The sequence below is a fragment of the Astatotilapia calliptera genome, chromosome 12 (assembly GCF_964374335.1).
Source record: "Astatotilapia calliptera chromosome 12, fAstCal68.1, whole genome shotgun sequence".
Lineage (NCBI taxonomy): Eukaryota > Metazoa > Chordata > Actinopteri > Cichliformes > Cichlidae > Astatotilapia > Astatotilapia calliptera.
The window spans coordinates 6,867,565-6,885,730 of NC_137433.1; the positions used below are offsets into that span (position 1 = coordinate 6,867,565).

Here is an 18,166-nt window from a genome sequence, read left to right on the forward strand (position 1 = left end):
TGGGCCTAATCGCTTGCCCGTAGCCAACAGGTTTGTTGTGTTGTTCCGGTCTAGCTAACATAGCTAACTAGCTTGTGTAGCATTGGTGGCAAGTTGAGAAGAGCCTTGTCAAAATTAGCTGCAGTACAGCAGCGTTCATGTATTTTTATGTCACCAAGGCGTTTAGAGAGGCGCACATCTCTTCCTCGGAAACTGGAAGCTGGAATTTTCAGACTGGGGTAATTATTGGAACGTTTAGAGCGGCTTTCTTGACTTTGAAGCGTGTTGTTTTGTGTGGGAGATGTAGCTCCGGTAGCCAGCGGGAGACAGGGTCAGTTTGGAAGAGTTCGTCCAAGATGCTAGCTCATTTTACTATGTTTGAGTAAAAGACACAGAGAACGGGTAGCTTTATTCAACTGATGGACTACATTGTGTATACCCTTATGGTGACATTTTGTGAGATTGGATAAATTGTGTCTTATCTGTATTTGACTGCCTGATGGTAGGTAGAAAAGTAGCGCGACTTGACTGTTGCGCATAGGAGGCTGTTTCGTGGATCACAACAAAAGGATTTTTGGTAACAAGCTGGCAGCTAGCTTGCTTAAGCTAACGTTAGCTGCCTTAGCTAGATTATGAATTCTCCGTAAACTACCTATCGTTTATTGAATTTCATTATCTGTGGCTTTTATTTGCATTTCGCTCTTTGCTTGATTTATTACAGAAATTCACAAGCTAGCTCTGATAAACTGATTTGGTGGTGACTTGATCCAGGCAGGGCCCCTATCAGGCAGCTAGCAGCCGGCCTTCCAAAGCCAGTCAGTGTTAGCACTAACTGGCTGTCACAAAATGCTCTCACATTGATTTGATATGATTCACAGCGCCCTTTAACAGTTTGTCGTGCTAGTTTCTGGGCACGGAAGAGACACACCCGGTCTGCTAACTTCATTGTTTTGCAAGCTAAATAGTTGAGGTGCCAGGCAGTGTTTGACTAGCTAACATCAGGTGGGCATTTCTTTACTTCACACAAGAGTCAGTGCTGCTGACAAAACGGTCCTGCTTATTTCTTTTTGAAGTAACGGTGTCTAGTACAATAGTGTGCAAAAGGCTTAAGCCCGCCCTCATTTCTTAACATTTTTCTTTTGTTTTTTAAGTGGTTTTGAACAGTAGTTCTCCGAGCTTTCTGAGGGTGTTTCAAAGGTTTTCTTTGGATATTGGCTCCCTTTTTACTCATTTTTAGCCTAGACCCTGTCCCGTTGTTTGTTAAACCATTCTCACTGACCTATGACTCATTCATACATATTTGTATCTTAAGTGATGCCTAAAGTGTATCTTTAGGCAGCCTCATAACACAACTTGTTCCCATTCCTTTAGTTAAATATTTGAGAAATGCAAAAGATGACTTGCCAGCATAAACTAGTATTAAGTAGAAATAGCTGTGGTGTGCCACATTACACAAGAACTGGACTGGAAATCAGTGGCAACAGGTTTTATGGAGTGGTGAATTCAAATTCGAATTTCTTTTTGTTTATATCAATAAATACAGATATGGCATATTGGTGAGCACCTACAGCAATTTGTAAAACATGGTGGAGGCTCTGTCATGGCTTGGGGCTACATTTCCACTAGCAGTGTTTGGTATCTTGTCAAAACCGGTGAAATGACAGGCATTAAAAAGTACCATCAAGAGCAAATCTGACTGGTTGCTGCTTAATTTTACAACATGACAGTGATCCCAAACACACTGCCAGTGCAGTAAAACCATTTCTGGTTATAAAAACACACACTGGAGCAAAGTCAGTCATGGACTGGCTTCCACAGATCCTTGACTTCAGCATTATTGAACAAGCATAGGATCATCTTGAGAGAGAACAGAACAAAAGGCAGACAAAATCCAAAGAATACCATCAAATGTCCTTCGGGAATCCTAGAGAATTATTCCCGAAAAATACTTAAAGACCCTAAAGGTTTTTGCCTTATAAACTGTATTTCATTTCTGTTTATGTTTGCACACATTTTAGTTAATCGCTACACTTATTTCCCAGTTTCCTAGAAAAAGTATAAAGACATGAAGGGTATCTCAAGACTTTAGCGTTTCACCGTATATGCCTGCCTGTTATTTTTATAAGCTTAAATGCTGTTGTTTTTCTGTAGTTTTTTTTGTAATGATGTACTTTGTGTATGCCTGTCTCCCAAGGTGTCCGTCTCTTCTGAGTTTACACTGCTAGCGGTGGAGTTCATCCTGTGACTCAGTGGTCAGTAGAGGGGCTCCTGAGAGCAAGGACCCGAAACTGTAGCTCCCAGTCCCCTCTTGTCTGTGTGTGAGAGAAAACTTGTATTAAGTCCTGTGGAGACTCCTGGCTTGTCCAGCTTAAGATGTCCTCCATATTGCCATTCACCCCTCCTGTGGTGAAGAGGCTTTTGGGCTGGAAGAAATCAACTAGCAGCCCGGGAGGAGCGGGCGGCGCAGAGCAGAACGGACAAGAGGAGAAATGGTGCGAGAAGGCCGTGAAGAGCTTAGTGAAGAAGCTGAAGAAGACGGGTCAGCTAGATGAGCTCGAGAAGGCCATCACCACACAGAACTGTAACACAAAGTGTGTTACCATCCCCAGGTACAATAATACTGCTGATTGTTGGTGATTCTGCTTTTTCATGTTTCTGTGACTAAAAGCTTTTATTATATTTGCTGTTAGACAGTTTGCATTAGTCCCATGGGAGAGAAACTCTGAAAGCTCAATTGATGTGGATCTTTGTCAGCCAGCCTTCATGACCCAGACTTGCATTCAGTGGGAACACCGTGTTAACAGACATCTTTCAATGATGTTCCACCAAGTACCACATCAAATGTTTGGATGTCTATAGATAACTGTTTTTTTTTATCTCCTGAGAGTTGTTCTAGGACATTTAGGTTTTAGTGATAGAGTGACTGGCTCAGTGTGAATGAAATGGTATCTACGTCAGCTAAAAGTAATGTCATTCAAGCAGCTGTACTTATACTGGTTTGTTTTATAGCGTTTAGTGACTTTGATAGGTGTCACGTTGACATTAGGTTGCAATCATGCAGTTTCCTGCAGTAGAAATTGCTAATAACACAACTTGATATTATGAGCTAAAAGTTTCTGGGGTAAGTGGACTAAAATGGATTTCCAGCTTTGTCTTGAGCCAGACGACTCCAACTTTAAATGTCAGTTTAGAGATCCCACTGCAATCACGAAGTCTATTGCATGTTGTTGTGTATTTTTAGCTTATAATGCGTAGCATCTGTTATTGTCCTGTTATTCAGAAGCAACTACTCTCCATTTGTCTTAATTTCACATTTCTCTGCCCATTTTCTTGTCAGTGTTTTGAGAATGGAAAGGTTTTTTCTTCTTTTTCTTTTTTGCCAAGGTTGCCACCCCTTCTCTTGTGCCACTGTGTTCCTTCAGTGTTTGTTTGAATGTCTCCAGATAAGTTCTGACATAAACAATCATAGTGAAAGAGTTATTTTCAGTGTTTGATACAATGCCACAATGTGAAGAATGCCCTTTGTCTCACTCATTGTGCGTGCTAGCAAATTCCATGTTTGGGTTTTGCTTTTTTTCTCTCTCCCTTGATTCGGTTGAAAAAGGCTTCTCTTATTTGAAGTTCCCATCTTTCATTTTCAGAGCTGAAATTTGATGTCTTTCTTTTGCCATGAGACTCCAATAAAAGAGGCCTTTTAGTGTTTACATACCCATACTGATATTTCTGAATGAGTCATGTCCCATGTTTATCATTTGTTTTTTGTTTTTGTTTTTGTTGTTTTCTCTGTGTGCAGCAATTGCTCTGAAATATGGGGACTGAGTACACCAAATACGATAGAACAGTGGGATACATCAGGCCTTTACAACTACCCTGACCAAACCAGGTGACTATCTCAACTATTGTGTATACAACTTTGATGTGGGAGAGTTGTCATCATAGTGTTGGAGGTGACGGTTGCTGAGAACATCCTTGTTTCTCGTCAATCCATCTCCATTACCTCTCCTACCTGGCCATATTATGTATCACTCCTCCTCCTCTACCTCCCCTGTGTTCTGCCCCTCTCACCACCATCTCCTGTTTGCTGTTCAATCAGATCCTTGGACGGCCGTCTCCAGGTCTCCCACAGGAAGGGCCTTCCCCATGTTATCTACTGCCGTTTGTGGCGATGGCCAGACCTTCACAGCCACCACGAGCTGCGTGCCATTGAGGCCTGTGAGTATGCCTTTCACCTCAAGAAGGACGAAGTCTGCATCAACCCTTACCACTACCAGAGGGTGGAGACCCCAGGTGAGCCAAATCATGCCGTTTGAATGTGAGAAGTTGTAATGAATGGTGAGCGGCAACATTTTAAAGCCATTTTTCTAAATATGTAAATCTCTTCTGGTAACTTTTCCCCAACACTTCAGTGCTGCCTCCTGTTCTCGTGCCAAGACACTCAGAAATCCTGCCAGAGCTGCCACCTCTAGATGACTACACTCATTCCATACCTGAGAACACAAATTTTCCAACAGGAATCGAACCTCCAAACAACTATATACCAGGTGAGTTTGCTTCTTGTATTTACATCATGTCGGGAAAGAAAATGTGATTTGAGAGAAGACATGCTTTCAAGTTTTGTTCAAGATCACTTTTTTTGTGTGTGTTTCAACAGAAACACCTCCACCAGGCTACATCAGTGAGGATGGGGAGGCCAGTGATCAGCAGATGAATCAAAGTATGGACACAGGTACCCTAGACTAGTGGTCCTCCTTCTTTTCCTGTCTGTCTCACATCACTAGTCAGATGAGTCGCAATAGCTGCAGGTTATACCTGAATGCAGGTTGGAAGGTTGGTGCTTCGATCCCCGCCTGCTCCAGTTTGCATGTCAGAGTATCCTTGGATAAGATACTGAACTCCGATGCGTTCATTGGAGTGTGAATGTTAGATTGAAAAAGCTTGCTTCTATGTATGGGTAAATGAATGAGGCACGTTGTATAGTGTGCTTTGAATGTTCAGGTAGAGTGGAAAGGTTCTATATAAGGACCAGTCACCAGTTCAGTTACCATATATAACTTGTTTGAGTGATTTAAGTTGATAACTGAAGGTACTGAGTTTTGATTGATGATTATAATATTTTCTTAAGATCATTTTTGGGCATTTTTGCCTCTATTGGATGGTAGAGCAGTGAAGATGGACAAGAAAGTAGGGAGAGCGAGAGAAGAAGAAGACATGCAGTAAAGGGCGATAGGTCAGACTCTACCTGTGCTGCTGCACTTCCATGTGTCACGTAGTCACCTGATCTACCTGGTGATTATTTGTCATCATGGATTAGTACCAATGAAATCTGTCCATCAAAGCTCATCCTAGATCAAGTATGCTCATAGTAACACATAGTTTTAGATTGTTGCGTCAAGAGATTACAGTCTTATTCACTTACTGGTTCAAAGGTGAGTTTTTGACTGTACCACGCGCTGGCCTTATCAGGCCACTAAAGTGAGAGCTTGGTGTCATTCAGACATGGGTATGTATATACAACACAGGAAGGCATGAATAAGAACAGTTTTAAAGCTGCTGTTATTGTCAGACACACTGTAGTACCTTGCATCAATCTGTCAGTGCTTGTTCTTTATTGAAAGCGTCTTGATTCAGTCCTCCACCTTGATTCTAACTCTTGTGCTTCCCCCTCTGTTTTACCTCGGAGGGTTAAATGTGTCGTATCCTTCAATTTCTTAAAGAGGGTGGCAGGGACAAAATCCAGATTGAATCTTTTTAGATTTTTTTTTTTTTCCACAGAAGCATGAGCAAACATGAGAAAAGCATTTAAAGTTTAAAGTCACAGAAGTTAAATGTTTTATTTTGTAAGATTCTATAGCAGCGCTCGGTGTCTTGTTCTGGAAATGGATGTAAGAATAAAGTAGCTTGGTGTGCTGTTAATGATAACCTCAACTGCAGCAGCGAGCTACTTACTGTTTTATAACTAATCCATTTCACCCTTAGTGCAGTGAAAGAAGCTGTAGCTCAAACTTTATCTTCTCATCTAGAAGATGTACAGATCGAGTGTTATGGCAACAGTAGACAGCATCTCTTCTGTTCACTGTAAAGCAAGCAGATGCGTTTTATGGTATCCTTTTGGCTTTTCTTTGCAAGACAGGCACCAGGTTCATTATAAGATATAATCCACCTTTTTGCATTTTAATGCATCCACACCCATGACTTCTTGTTTTCTGGTTAGGTTCTCCAGCAGAGCTCTCCCCCAGCACTCTGTCTCCTGTCAATCACAGCATGGGTAAGTGTTGTTTTTAACTCAAACAAATTGTGTAACTGAATATGTTAAATCTGACAGAATGGAAGGGAACCATGTGAAAAAAATTCAATTAAATTAGTTATTTTAAAAAAACACAAAAACAAGTGTTTAGCTTATAAAGAACAGGATACATTTTTATTCAGTTATTTGGTGTTTTTTGGCATCGCTCTATGTACAACTGATAATGAAGATTAAAAAAAAACCCAGCATGATGAATTAACAAGTCTGTGTTTGCATACATGAGTGAAGCGAACAAGTGCCGCAGACTTGGCAAAACCTACACATAGGGCGGGGATTTTGCTGGTAATCACAATAATGGTAATAAATTAGTGAGGTGGTGGTTTTGGATGGGTCTTGTGGTTGCCTGTCAGTAGGAAAGCAGACACATCTGTGCATACACAGAGAAAACTTTTCAGTGCTGGTCTTTCGTAACTGATGTGTAGTTTTGCCTCTCCTGCAGACCTGCAACCAGTGACTTACTCGGAGCCGGCCTTCTGGTGCTCTATAGCGTACTATGAGCTGAACCAGCGCGTCGGGGAGACGTTTCACGCCTCTCAGCCCTCACTGACAGTGGATGGATTCACAGATCCATCAAACTCTGAACGCTTCTGCCTCGGCCTGCTGTCTAATGTTAACAGGAATGCCACTGTAGAGATGACCCGAAGGCACATAGGTATGGCACAGCTCAGTATGTGTTAGGAGTGTATAACTGTGTGTAGGAAACCTGTTGCACTTTAAGCCTTCAAAATTACTTTCTTTACATTCACACGATTCAGTATGTCTGAATAACTGGGTTCTATCTGTGTTTACAGGAAGAGGAGTTCGACTCTACTATATTGGGGGGGAAGTATTTGCTGAGTGCCTGAGTGATAGCGCCATCTTTGTCCAGAGTCCAAACTGCAACCAGCGGTATGGTTGGCATCCAGCAACAGTGTGTAAAATTCCTCCAGGTGAGATGTTTAAGAAAAAATACGATGATAAAAGTTTCTCTCTCTCTCTCTTAAAATTGTGTAGCATCCTGCTTTAAGGTGAAAATGGAAATTACACTCCCAGTGTCTCCGCTTCCATAGCAACCTTTCATATCACCTCTGAAAGTCCACTTCTCTGCAATGCACTCAGAATGCTAATTCACAGTATATCAGAATAAAAAGTTTTTAAAGGAGTTCTGTGGGAAAAGAGGAATTTAAAAACTTGCTAAATTAATCAAATCACTAACTGGCCAGCAGAATCATCACAAAAGGTCTGTGTAATTAATAATTATCCACAGCAAAAACAATAACAGACCACTTCCAACCAAAGTCTCATTGTGATTCATCTTTTACCACCAGCAAAAACCGACGGCCCTGTTTTTTCTCTTTGTCCTTTCAGGTTGTAACCTAAAAATCTTTAACAACCAGGAATTTGCAGCTCTGCTGGCTCAGTCAGTCAACCAGGGCTTTGAGGCCGTCTACCAACTCACCAGGATGTGCACTATCCGCATGAGCTTTGTCAAAGGCTGGGGAGCTGAGTACAGGTGAACACTGGTCCAGAAACTGTGGAAATCATGGGATGTAGTCATACTTAATATGTGGAAATTTGATTTGAAACGTTAACAGTTAATCTTAGTGGAGCCTTGTACGCCGAACTTTAGTTGCACCCTATGGTCCTTTGTGGGCCTTATTACTGCAGAGTCATGGAGTAAAAGTAAAGTTTTTCTTCCTCGCTATCAGTTTTGTTCCTAGTGAACTTAATGACTTGACTAATTGATTAATTTATTAGTCAAGCTTGAGGGGACAAATAACAAAGACCAAACAGAGCGTTCATAGAACAGCCGACAATGAGCCCAAGTTAAAGAGTCCAATCTGAGTTTATTCACAGAGCACTTTAGAAAACAGCATAGTTGCCCAAAGTGCTTTCTAATTCATCGTTTTGATGGTCACTGTAGTGGCTATATTAATTTATTAAAGTTCTCTTTCTCTTATATTTAATATAACCACACTACGGACGGACAAGCGCCTGTTTTTATGCGTTGTCATTAGCAACGGTAAAACCATCGCGTGTCCGCTTGTTTATTTTCTACATAAACCTTTCACAATAAAGCTCAAGATCCTGTTGAGACTTTTCAAAATAAACTGAATCACGTGAAAGAGCAGATTATTTACGGATGAAAAGCAACAAAGAGCCTTCAGGTGCTAAAAAATAAACCTTAGATTCAAACGTTAGAACAGGCTTTTCCCCGCAGCACGCCATGTAATAAATACTCACAAAGAAAACGGCGGCCGTTACAACTTATGTTTAAAAATGCATCGGTTAAAACACTCGACTCCAGGTACATGACGCGCAGCTGGAAACACGTCACGCAAGAATTTACAGAAAATGTTAAAATTTTGTGATTTATATCGTTATCGGGACGATAGATGTCTTATATTGGGATATGAGATTTTGGTGATATCGCACAGCCCTAGTGGCAAATGTTTTTTTTGGGGTTTTTTGTTTTGTTTTGATGCATACAGTTTGAGCCATTATTAGTGACATCAGCTAATAATGACCTGAACTATTTCCATCACATGGGATGCAAATGGTTCAGGTTATTCCAGGGATGTGTGATCAGATTTTCAAGTAGTTTTTAAGAATTTCAAGTAGAGAGCTGCAAACCGCAACATCCTCTTCCTGTAGAAGAAGTTGTAGAAATGGGTGCTTCACTTAACAAAGCTCATCATAAAGCATCACAAGTCACATGTCGTGAAACATGAAAAGGCTACGTCAGCTCATGAAATTATCTTTATTTTCCAGGCGGCAGACTGTCACAAGCACTCCTTGCTGGATCGAGCTGCATTTGAACGGGCCCTTGCAGTGGCTGGACAAAGTTCTGACCCAGATGGGTTCCCCATCCGCACGCTGCTCCAGTATGTCCTAAAATAGCCCCTCCCCCTCAAAAAAGCCCATTATAAAGCTCGTTAAATTCTAAACATGTGAGTCCTTTCATTTAAAAAAAGGAAATCCCACAGATTGATTTTTCTGTGACATACTTCATAGTATTTGTGGCCCAGTTCCACATCCCTCTTTTAACTTCACATACACACACAGATACAGACTTTTGAGTAAAACAACAACAACAAAAATTGGCACTTTGTTACCCCTCTATGTCATGCACCTTGTTAAAACTGTTTTCCCAAAACCTTAATATTAGATCTATTTGTGGTACAAATAAAATGTATATTGGTTTTTAGTCTGGGAGGTAGAGGAGATACCAAAAATATCTGTGAATAGTTTCTCAGTATTTGAAGATTGCTTGTATAAGTAACATGATTTTTTTTTTTAAAGCCTACCCCAAACATTGTTAACATAAGTTTACTTTTCTCTGGGAAACTCTGCCCCGTCTCTTGCCAGGGGGAGGTGACTTAGTGAAGAAATGATGGCCTTGGTGGCCGTTCCCCTCAAGGAAACGCCACGGTGTTTTTGTTTTGTTTTTGTTAAAAAGTGATTTGATTGTCTTTGCCAGAACACCCCTTCCTCACACACACACGCACACACATACACCTCAGTTTTTGTTTTTTTTTTTAAATTTTATTTTAGTTTTATTTTAAGTCTTGATGGGTGTCGTTATAAGACATTCCTCGTAATGGAGAAAAGAGTGTTGGTTGAATAAATATTTCAAAAACGAAGTGCTAACTCAGTCTGACAAGAGTTTATGATTTTTGTCATTATATGGCACTCTTATGTGTCCTTGGCTTAGTCTAGTTACATCCCCCACTTGAACAGCCTGGTATGGAAGCTGAAGAGGTGGTGGGCCAGGCTTTGCAGGGTGCACTGGGCAGGGACCAGAGAATATCAGCTGTTAATCAAAAAGCTTCTTGTTTTTTTGACAGACACTGGGAGTCCTGGGACTCTCCAAGGTGAAGTAGAGAGCGGTTCACTGGGAGAATTTGAAGGTTTCAATGAATGAATTCATTCTGTTTTTAGCCTATATCCCCATTGTTTTGCTACTTTTGTATTCTCATGTATTTTTATATATAAATATACTTACAATTTCTGTCGTCCACTTTTTATTAAAATAATATTATAAAGACCACAGTTGTTTCCAAAGTGACATGGAGGGCATGGATCATTCCTTATATTTTTTTTTTCTCTCCCTCAAAACTTTCTAAGCAGCTCTTTGTCTTGGTTTAAGGAAAAAAAACATCACTGCCACACATGTGCAGCCTGTATCTACCCTTTTTTCTCTTCTGAAAAAATCTGGTGCATTTAAAGTACACTAAAACAGCAACAGATTTGCCTGAAATCAACTTTTCTGTAATGGTTTGAATGATTCCAGTGGCATGTAAAACTTTGTAATGGCCATTTGTTCATTCAGCTCGGCCATTCAGTTCATTCAATTTTATTTTTTTCCCACCCCCTTTCATTTTTGGAAAAAACACACATGACCTCTTGTAGCCTTCTGGTGCTTACGGCAGGCAGGTTAAGATGAACCAGATATAATTGGCTTTCAAAATGTTACAGGAACGTCGGAAGGAGAGTGTTTATTTTCTCCTGTGAGAGGAGCGAATGTGCCTGCACACTGGGACATTCTGTGTTAGTGTTTGTATCGTACTTGTTCTGTCTATAAAATACAGTATGTACAACAAGACTTTATGGCTTCAACTCATTTTGTGGCTGTTGCGAGTTTAACATGTTCCTGCCCCCAAAATATGTTTACCATATGGCAGTAGTGATTGTACTTTAAGTGCACCTAGTGAAGTTTGGATTTGGGGAACTGAACCAAGTGTTAGGGTCCGGTGTTACATTGTTTTGACTTTGGCCTACAACATATGAATGTGGAAAAAAAAATTTGCATTACAAAAACTGATGTGGACCAGACATGCATATACATATATACATAACAGTAGTACAGTATGTGTGTATTTAACAGTAATCTTTTTGCAAAGCAGTCAGTACAGTAGATGTGGCAGTTGTTTTACCAGTAGAGGGCGGTATTGATAGAGCAGTTCTTTTTCTCTTTTTTTTTTCCTTTTTTTTTCTCTGACCATAAGCTTCTCAGGCGTGCGCATATTATGCAGACTTCATAAAACACTAATAAAGATTTTTATTCTCATGATTCAGCCTCTTGTGTTTCTTAAATCAAGGAGTTGAGAGAATTTGTACAACACTGATTTCCAAGGTCCTGCTATTTGAATCGTCAAATTCAAGTAGAGATCACTAAAGGCAGCTGATGACATTTTCATCAAAGGCAGCTTGTGGAAAGTGGTACATTTCCGTAAGTAACACTCAAATACAAATTGGAGCTGTGCAGCATATAGAGCTAAGTTTGTATGTTCAGGTTATACATGGGGGGAAAAATAAATTCCACCATTAAATATGTATTTTTTTAAAACACATTACATGCCTTACGAAGTTATCCACCATGCCAGCCGTGGCATGACCATCAATAATGACATCATAATAACATTATGAGATATTACAGGAGGAAACATCCTGCATAAAGTGGTGTTTTGAGGCTATGTTACACATAATGCTCGTCAAACAAGGCTGTGGGAAGTAGGGATACTGCAGCAGCCCTTACCTGCCAACTGCCACGGTTTTTTGTTTGCTTTTCAGGGGTGGTGGCACTATGGCATCCTCAATATCAAGACATTTCCCAAGGCTCTGTCAAACAACAACTATTAAACGTTTAGCTCTTGGTTATACATTTGCATCTTGTTTTGGTCAAGTTTTATATGAGTGAGGGGCAGATTGTGAAAAGCTAACTGCAATTCACTTTTTGTACTTGAAAAGCCAGATTTCTGAAAGGGGCCTTGTTCTCAGCTGCCTGTATATTGAGGGAGTTTGGCTTTATGGCGTTATGTCAGACAAGCTTCTAAAAATAAATTTAACAGAAATAGTCTTCTCCTGACCCTAACCAAACTGTGAGTAAACGCTACAAAAATATAAAAGAAAAATTTCTCACAAATGCCCAAGAGGCAAATATCTACCAGTAGTTGTGGGGCACGTCAGAAGTTGTTGCTTGAAGACAGATGGAGTCCTTCCGTAGCAGTTCTTACGGGAGGGTTCTGGATTGGACGCGCCCCGCCCACTCCCTAAGCCCGACGACCAATCAAAGCAGAGCGGCCTCCGGATGTAAATAGTGCCAGCTACAGCTAACATATAGCTAGCTAGCTACTTGTCGAGACAAGATGGCATTTACCTTATACTCTCTTATACAAGCAGCTATTCTGTGCATCAATGCTGTCGCTGTACTACACGAAGAAAGATTTCTAAGGAAAAGTAAGTGTCTGTAATTCAGATATTAGGCTCTCAAGAGGTCATGTATAGAATTGGCCCAGCATTTAAGCTGGCTAATGCTAAAAGGCTAGTCAAATAGAACAATTTAAATGGCAAAAGTTTGTGATTTCGCTTTGTTTAAAGTTGCTACACCACCTTCTATCCATTTGACAGGAAGACTTTATGTTGTTCGTCTATGTTTACATTTTGTACTTTTAATTCCCACTCTACTTAATACAAATCCGTTCGTTTTAACCATCTTCAGTTGGCTGGGGAGTGGATCAAAGTGTCGGGGGATTTGGTGATGAACCAGGCATCAAAGTCCAGCTAATGAATCTTATCCGCTCCGTCAGGACAGTCATGAGAGGTGGGTTTCCACTTTATCACACACTCAGTATTCTTCAGACAGAGTGACTTGGATCATTTTAACTTCTCTTGGCTCAGACCATGTCATGTTTTATTTTCCCCTGCAGTGCCGCTGATCGCAGTGAATTCAGTCTGCATTGTACTGCTGCTTCTATTTGGGTGAAGAAGTTTAAAAGCGGGGACGGGACAGATGAGTCAGGACATCTCCGTCACCTCAGGAACCACTGAAGAAGACACAATGTCCCCTTCAGCCTGGATATGAATGTTCTCTTTGTATATTTCTATACATGAGTTGTTGGATGGTTTTGTTTTGTTTTTTTGTTAAGCTCTCTTTGCAGCCAATAAGAGTGACATCTCCCTTTCGTTTTGGAAAAATAAATAAATAAATAGCGAATTGCTGAATAGTTTGAACTTTTCAGACAGTAAGCAAAAATAAATATTTTTACACTGTACTAGTAAATTGGTGAGAGGAGCCGACTATGAAACAGCTGTAATTTATACTCTGAAAAATATGTAAAATAATTGTGGAATAAGTGATTGTGCATCGACAGTAAAGATTTTTTTAAAAACGTCACCGAGTGCGAGTTTCATTGCTGATGAGCCGAAAGCGCACTGTTTGTCCCAGGGCGCTTGCCGTACTGTTGCATGCACTTGGAGCTCACCTTGCTAAGCGGTATCTGTGAGCCTACATGGATATTATAATCGATAATGGGGAATGCGCAGAGTTACATTGTGGCCTCACTGTCTGTATGTTCCGTGTATTTGGTTTACGTTCACGTTTACTGCGCTCACAAGCTGCTGAAAACAACCGAACTGCATAGCGACAAACTTCCGAGTGATGCGTATGTTTACATGAAATACCTGAGCAGAAGAGTGACCCGGAGAGCAGGCTGCTTATACGGTACAGAGAAACAAGAAGCTGGTTATACAGTGGTCAGCTGCAGGTGAGTGCGGCCTAACGTTTTACGCATGCATTTGAACTGTAAAATAGCTGGGAGCAGGTCCTCTTGAGTTTGTGTATGTGTCTCTAAGGGTGGAGGATGCTCTGTTGCGGAGGTTCTGCAGTGCTGCAGGTTATGGTTGGGATTATCCAGACAGTGAATACAGAGACATCCCGCTGTGCTTCCCGGAGTTTCTCTGCGGCAGACCTCTCCTTATGTTGTTAACTCATGAAAACTTCAGGCTCAGCCCAGCAGGTAAGACATAGATAACACAAGACACACATTTATAGAGCTTTTTCAGGGAATGATAAAGTATTATGATTCTATGACACGGCGTCTTTAACCAGACTGATTCTTTTGCTGATATCTCAACTCAGTGGAAACTTGATGGGTACATTTTATTGCCAAAATTGCTTTGATTTCAATATTTGATTGTTGTACAAAATACTACATCAAAACTCTGTGGCTACATTTAAAAGTAGTGATCCCAAGTGGGCCATACTGTGGGGTCATCACCCACAAGAGAAGTTGTAATGGTCGTGTGCGATGTCTAATCCCTGGTTGCTGAGGCTGGCTATTGGGGCATATAACATCACCTCTCTGGTGGGGAAGGATGCTGAGCTTAGGTGAGAGGTTGGGAGATCTTTCCTAGATATAGTCAGTCTCACCTCACCGCAGTCTGCTGGACAGGGGCTGGAGTTTGTACCAATCCGGAGTTGCCCTCGTTGAGAGGCAGCAGGCAGAGGTGGGTATTCAACCCCGATTCACTACCCAGTTGAACTACAGGTCAGAGTACCCAGCCTTCTTGGGGTGCTGGAGAGTGTCCCTACAGTGATGAATTGCTCCAGGGATCTGCTGAAGATCAGTGTCAAGATGGGGCCAGGTAATCAGTGCAGAAGGTGGCACACGATCTGGACTTGGTGCCTTCCTGGTCTTTTGTCCCGTGAAGAGTTGGCTCTTTCTTCAGGTGGTAGAAAATGTATGGACAGATGGATTTCAAACAAATAGCGAAGGCACCAGTATTGCAGGCTCAAATGAGTTTCACTAGAAGACAAACCAGCTAATGCAAGAACCCCACAAGTGCCATTTTAATTTGCTGAAGACATACTCACCTTGGAAAACCACAAAAAGTATCTATTTATCCATTTATTTCACTTTGCTCACAAAAGCAGTCAGTCACAACTAAAAGAAAATTCAAATTTACTGGAAAACACAAGGACAGGAATGAAAACTAACCATTTTTTAAAAAGCTTGACTTAGTGCACCGACTACATTGTTTACCAAAAAAGGTGTTTTTCCCAGTAAAAAAAAAAACTTTAATATTTAAATGTTTTTAGTCCATCATTTGAAATTATGTACAGTATTTACTTTTTTAAGTGATTTCAATCTTCATCATTTTATGTGTACTGCAGGTTTTAAAAGAAAATTATCCAACTTTGAGTGTTTTAAATGTTTTTTTTAGGTCTTGTCCATGTGCGTCAGAGTTTAAAAACCTTTCAGCCAATCGATGAGCTGAAGAAGGGTCCATTCACCCTGCGGGTGCAAGTCCTGGGGTACCAGCCGACTGATCTAGGGGTGGAGGTGGACATCTGTCTGTCTGCTACTTCCCGCTCCAGATGCGTAGTGTGGGAGAGCATCCTGACACTGCTTTCCGAAAACAAGCTTCACAAAGCCATCAGATGTTCACCTAAGAATGAAAATGAGAGTGAGTAGTGTCACGGTGGTTCCCCTTCAGAATATTTGTGTTTTTAAAGCGACGGCACACTTGGGGCTTTAACTCACCTGATCACCATGACTTTGATCTTTGTTCTGGCAGGTGAGAAAGATGAGCCAGCACCGGACACTCTGAAGCAGGTGGAGCTCAAAGTTCCCTGGACTCCTGACCTGAAGTGTACATGGAGTTTTCCATGTAAGCTCCTCTCTCTGCCGGCCAGGCTCTTTAGATTCACTCCTCACAGAGTACCGAGTCTCTGGATGTTCTCTGTCTGCTTGGCTGAAATTGAAAAGCACAAAGGTAATGCGATTTATCAGACGATAACAGTATTAATTATCTCTATGAAGGATGGCTCTGTCCTGTTCTAGGGTGTCAGCTAGCTGCTCTGTTTTGCCAACAGGGGTTAAAGTGATCACCGCTCCCATTACCGTCACTGCCCAGTTTAAGGAGCCTCTGCTGGTTCCAGGAAAGGTGACGGTCAGTTTTTGGGAAGCACCCGAAAATAAGCATCAGTCCCAAAGCCTCTACTTTCAGATGCAGCAACACAGAGGGGGCAAAGCTCACCTGGTGGGACTGATTTCTAGGTGTTGATGATTAACAAAGAATGTTGTTATTTGTTGTTCAGATTTTCACTGTTAACAGTTTGACTGTCAGTAGATTGGCAGGTTACAGTCAACTGAATTCTGTTTTCTTACACCTCCCAATTCAAGTGCATAATCTCAGCTACGGTGGCTGTTATAGAACAAAAAGTTTTAGTCACCTAAGAGAGATCAAAACCATTACATTTAGCCAGCTGCTGCTGGCTGGCGTATTTCTACTACTGTTTGTGTAAAACAAATATGTTTTTCTACACAGTATTTTTGAATATGTTGAATAATGTCAAACTTTTCTGAACTTTTCTGTCATAAGCGCTGCTGTTTTTTGCTGCTGTTAGTCTGCCAGCTGCTCTTGTTTGCTGCTTTGAAGTAGATTCAGACACTTGGCGAATTAACTCTCATATGATGTGAGAATATAATCAAGCTGTTTATCAGAGGGAATGCTGGTTTCAAGGATACTTGATCCTATCGTTAGCTGGTATTGAGTTAGCTCATAACCAGCTGTTTTCGTTTAGTCGGCTCATTGTCGGCTCATTGTCGGCTGTTCAGAGGAGAGTTGTGTGTCTAATAAATGAGGAATAAATGAGCACACTTGTGGATGTTTTCATTCTGTTCTGACTAAATATTACTTATATACTATATTACCATTCAGTGCTTACCAGTAAGCAGATAAGGTGTTTCCAGGTATTTCCTTGTGAGTAATAATATCATTAATTGTATCTCTGATCAGTTAAAGCAGACCTTCCCAAAGTGTGGGGCCCGCGCCCTAGGGGGGGCGCAGAGTCATTGCATGGGGGGGGGATGCTTGGACACTGCTAGCACGGGGCGCCCACACAAACGCAAAGCAGGAGATGAAGCATCACTGAATATGTTTCCAAACCAACTTCATTCTAAGCCAAAGACTAGAAAATATGGTGAAGCATATCTGCCCTTTGGTTTCACCTGCACAAGTGCCGAGGTAGGTCTCCCCTGCAGAATTAGTTTTCCCATCATTGGGAGCAGCGCTGGGCTCTCCAAATCACGGACAAACAGTATCCACAGTTGTTTATGTTTTTAAACCCATTTTGCACAGAGAGGCATTTTTGAAAAATGTATTGATAACAATGTTGAATATTATTACACAGGAAAAAAAACAACTACATGTAAAATAATTACACCGTGACGCCTCTGCCTTTCTAAATAGAGGGACAGTAACTGCGTGTGTGTAAGCGTGTAAAACCTGAAGATAGAGACAAAATATTGTTAATCTGACTATCTGCTATTCTGCAATTCATCTCATGTAAACAATAACGTGGCGCACAGCGTGACGTGAATAAAGGCACATACCTTTGACGTTGCATGAGGAACTCTGTATTCCTCGTCCACACGTAAACGCAAAAAAGGAGTTTTAAAAAATCTCCGTTTTACGTGTGGACGAAACAGCTGCGTTTTCAAAAATACCCGCGCAGGTGCGGACGTAGCGTTAAAGAGTTAGATTATTTCCTTACTACCTGTAATTTATTGCAGATTACTTGTATTTGCTTAATTGTTTACTAAATGTTTGAGGTGTGAAATAAACCGCAATGGAGCAAAATATGGGTGTGTGTGGTTGGAGGATGTGTTTGTGCGTGCGTGTGCGCGCGCGCACATTTTTCTTGTAAAACAAAGGGGGGCTAGCAAAAAACTTTTGGGAACCACTGAGTTAAAGTGTCCCATTAAACCATGGCAGCATGCACAATGTCAGGACCCTGAGGCTAAAGCAGCTAAATGGTATTCAGGCATCGTTTGATTTATTTATGTGCTTTTCCCTTTGTGACAAGTCAAAATGTCTCAAAAAGCTAAAGAGCAGCTGCTCTCTCAGACAATAAGAGTAAGAACAGAGAGTAGAAAGCACTGGTTTTCTAATTTAGAGGTGCGGTGCACAGTTCCCGTGCACAACCGCCTCTGACCTAAAAACCTGCTGGAAAATAAGAAATCACTTGTGAAAGATCAGACGCAGTTTCAACATTGAGTGTCCTCTGCATCAGTGCACCTGGTGCTTTAACACATGACTCTGGTGCATTCCTCAGGG

At 41.2% G+C, this 18,166-nt stretch overlaps 2 protein-coding genes and 2 long non-coding RNA genes across 7 annotated transcripts; 2 read left to right on the forward strand and 2 right to left on the reverse strand.

Moving 5' to 3' along the window:
• The first annotated feature begins 7 nt into the window (after window positions 1-7).
• Window positions 8-11,336, forward strand: LOC113033248 (SMAD family member 2). Of its 4 annotated transcripts, none has more exons than XM_026186859.2 (11): window positions 8-30; window positions 2,174-2,588; window positions 3,773-3,862; window positions 4,073-4,266; window positions 4,386-4,520; window positions 4,631-4,705; window positions 6,191-6,244; window positions 6,723-6,935; window positions 7,075-7,212; window positions 7,631-7,775; window positions 9,035-11,336. In XM_026186859.2, exons 2-11 carry the CDS (start codon window positions 2,353-2,355, stop codon window positions 9,156-9,158), a joined length of 1,404 nt encoding a protein of 467 aa, XP_026042644.1. In that variant the 5' UTR covers window positions 8-30; window positions 2,174-2,352; the 3' UTR covers window positions 9,159-11,336. The 4 variants fall into 4 exon arrangements, with proteins under 4 accessions (XP_026042644.1, XP_026042643.1, XP_026042645.1 ...); XM_026186858.2 differs by lacking the exon at window positions 8-30 and adding an exon at window positions 40-218; XM_026186860.2 differs by lacking the exon at window positions 8-30 and adding an exon at window positions 40-218 and having other exon boundaries at window positions 4,631-4,693.
• Window positions 5,722-6,728, reverse strand: LOC145419438 (uncharacterized). Its single transcript, XR_013900824.1, has 2 exons — window positions 6,140-6,728; window positions 5,722-6,052 (listed from the first exon to the last, which is right to left on the reverse strand). It is a non-coding gene; the product is annotated as an uncharacterized LOC145419438 (long non-coding RNA).
• Window positions 10,354-12,322, reverse strand: LOC145419439 (uncharacterized). The gene is made up of 2 exons (XR_013900825.1): window positions 12,211-12,322; window positions 10,354-11,884 (listed from the first exon to the last, which is right to left on the reverse strand). It is a non-coding gene; the product is annotated as an uncharacterized LOC145419439 (long non-coding RNA).
• A 703-nt stretch (window positions 12,323-13,025) lies between these two features.
• On the forward strand, window positions 13,026-16,703 carry LOC113034244 (uncharacterized). Its single transcript, XM_026188649.2, has 5 exons — window positions 13,026-13,809; window positions 13,898-14,061; window positions 15,269-15,511; window positions 15,623-15,820; window positions 15,921-16,703. Exons 1-5 carry the CDS (start codon window positions 13,574-13,576, stop codon window positions 16,109-16,111), a joined length of 1,032 nt encoding a protein of 343 aa, XP_026044434.1. The 5' UTR covers window positions 13,026-13,573; the 3' UTR covers window positions 16,112-16,703.
• The last annotated feature ends 1,463 nt before the right edge of the window (window positions 16,704-18,166 follow it).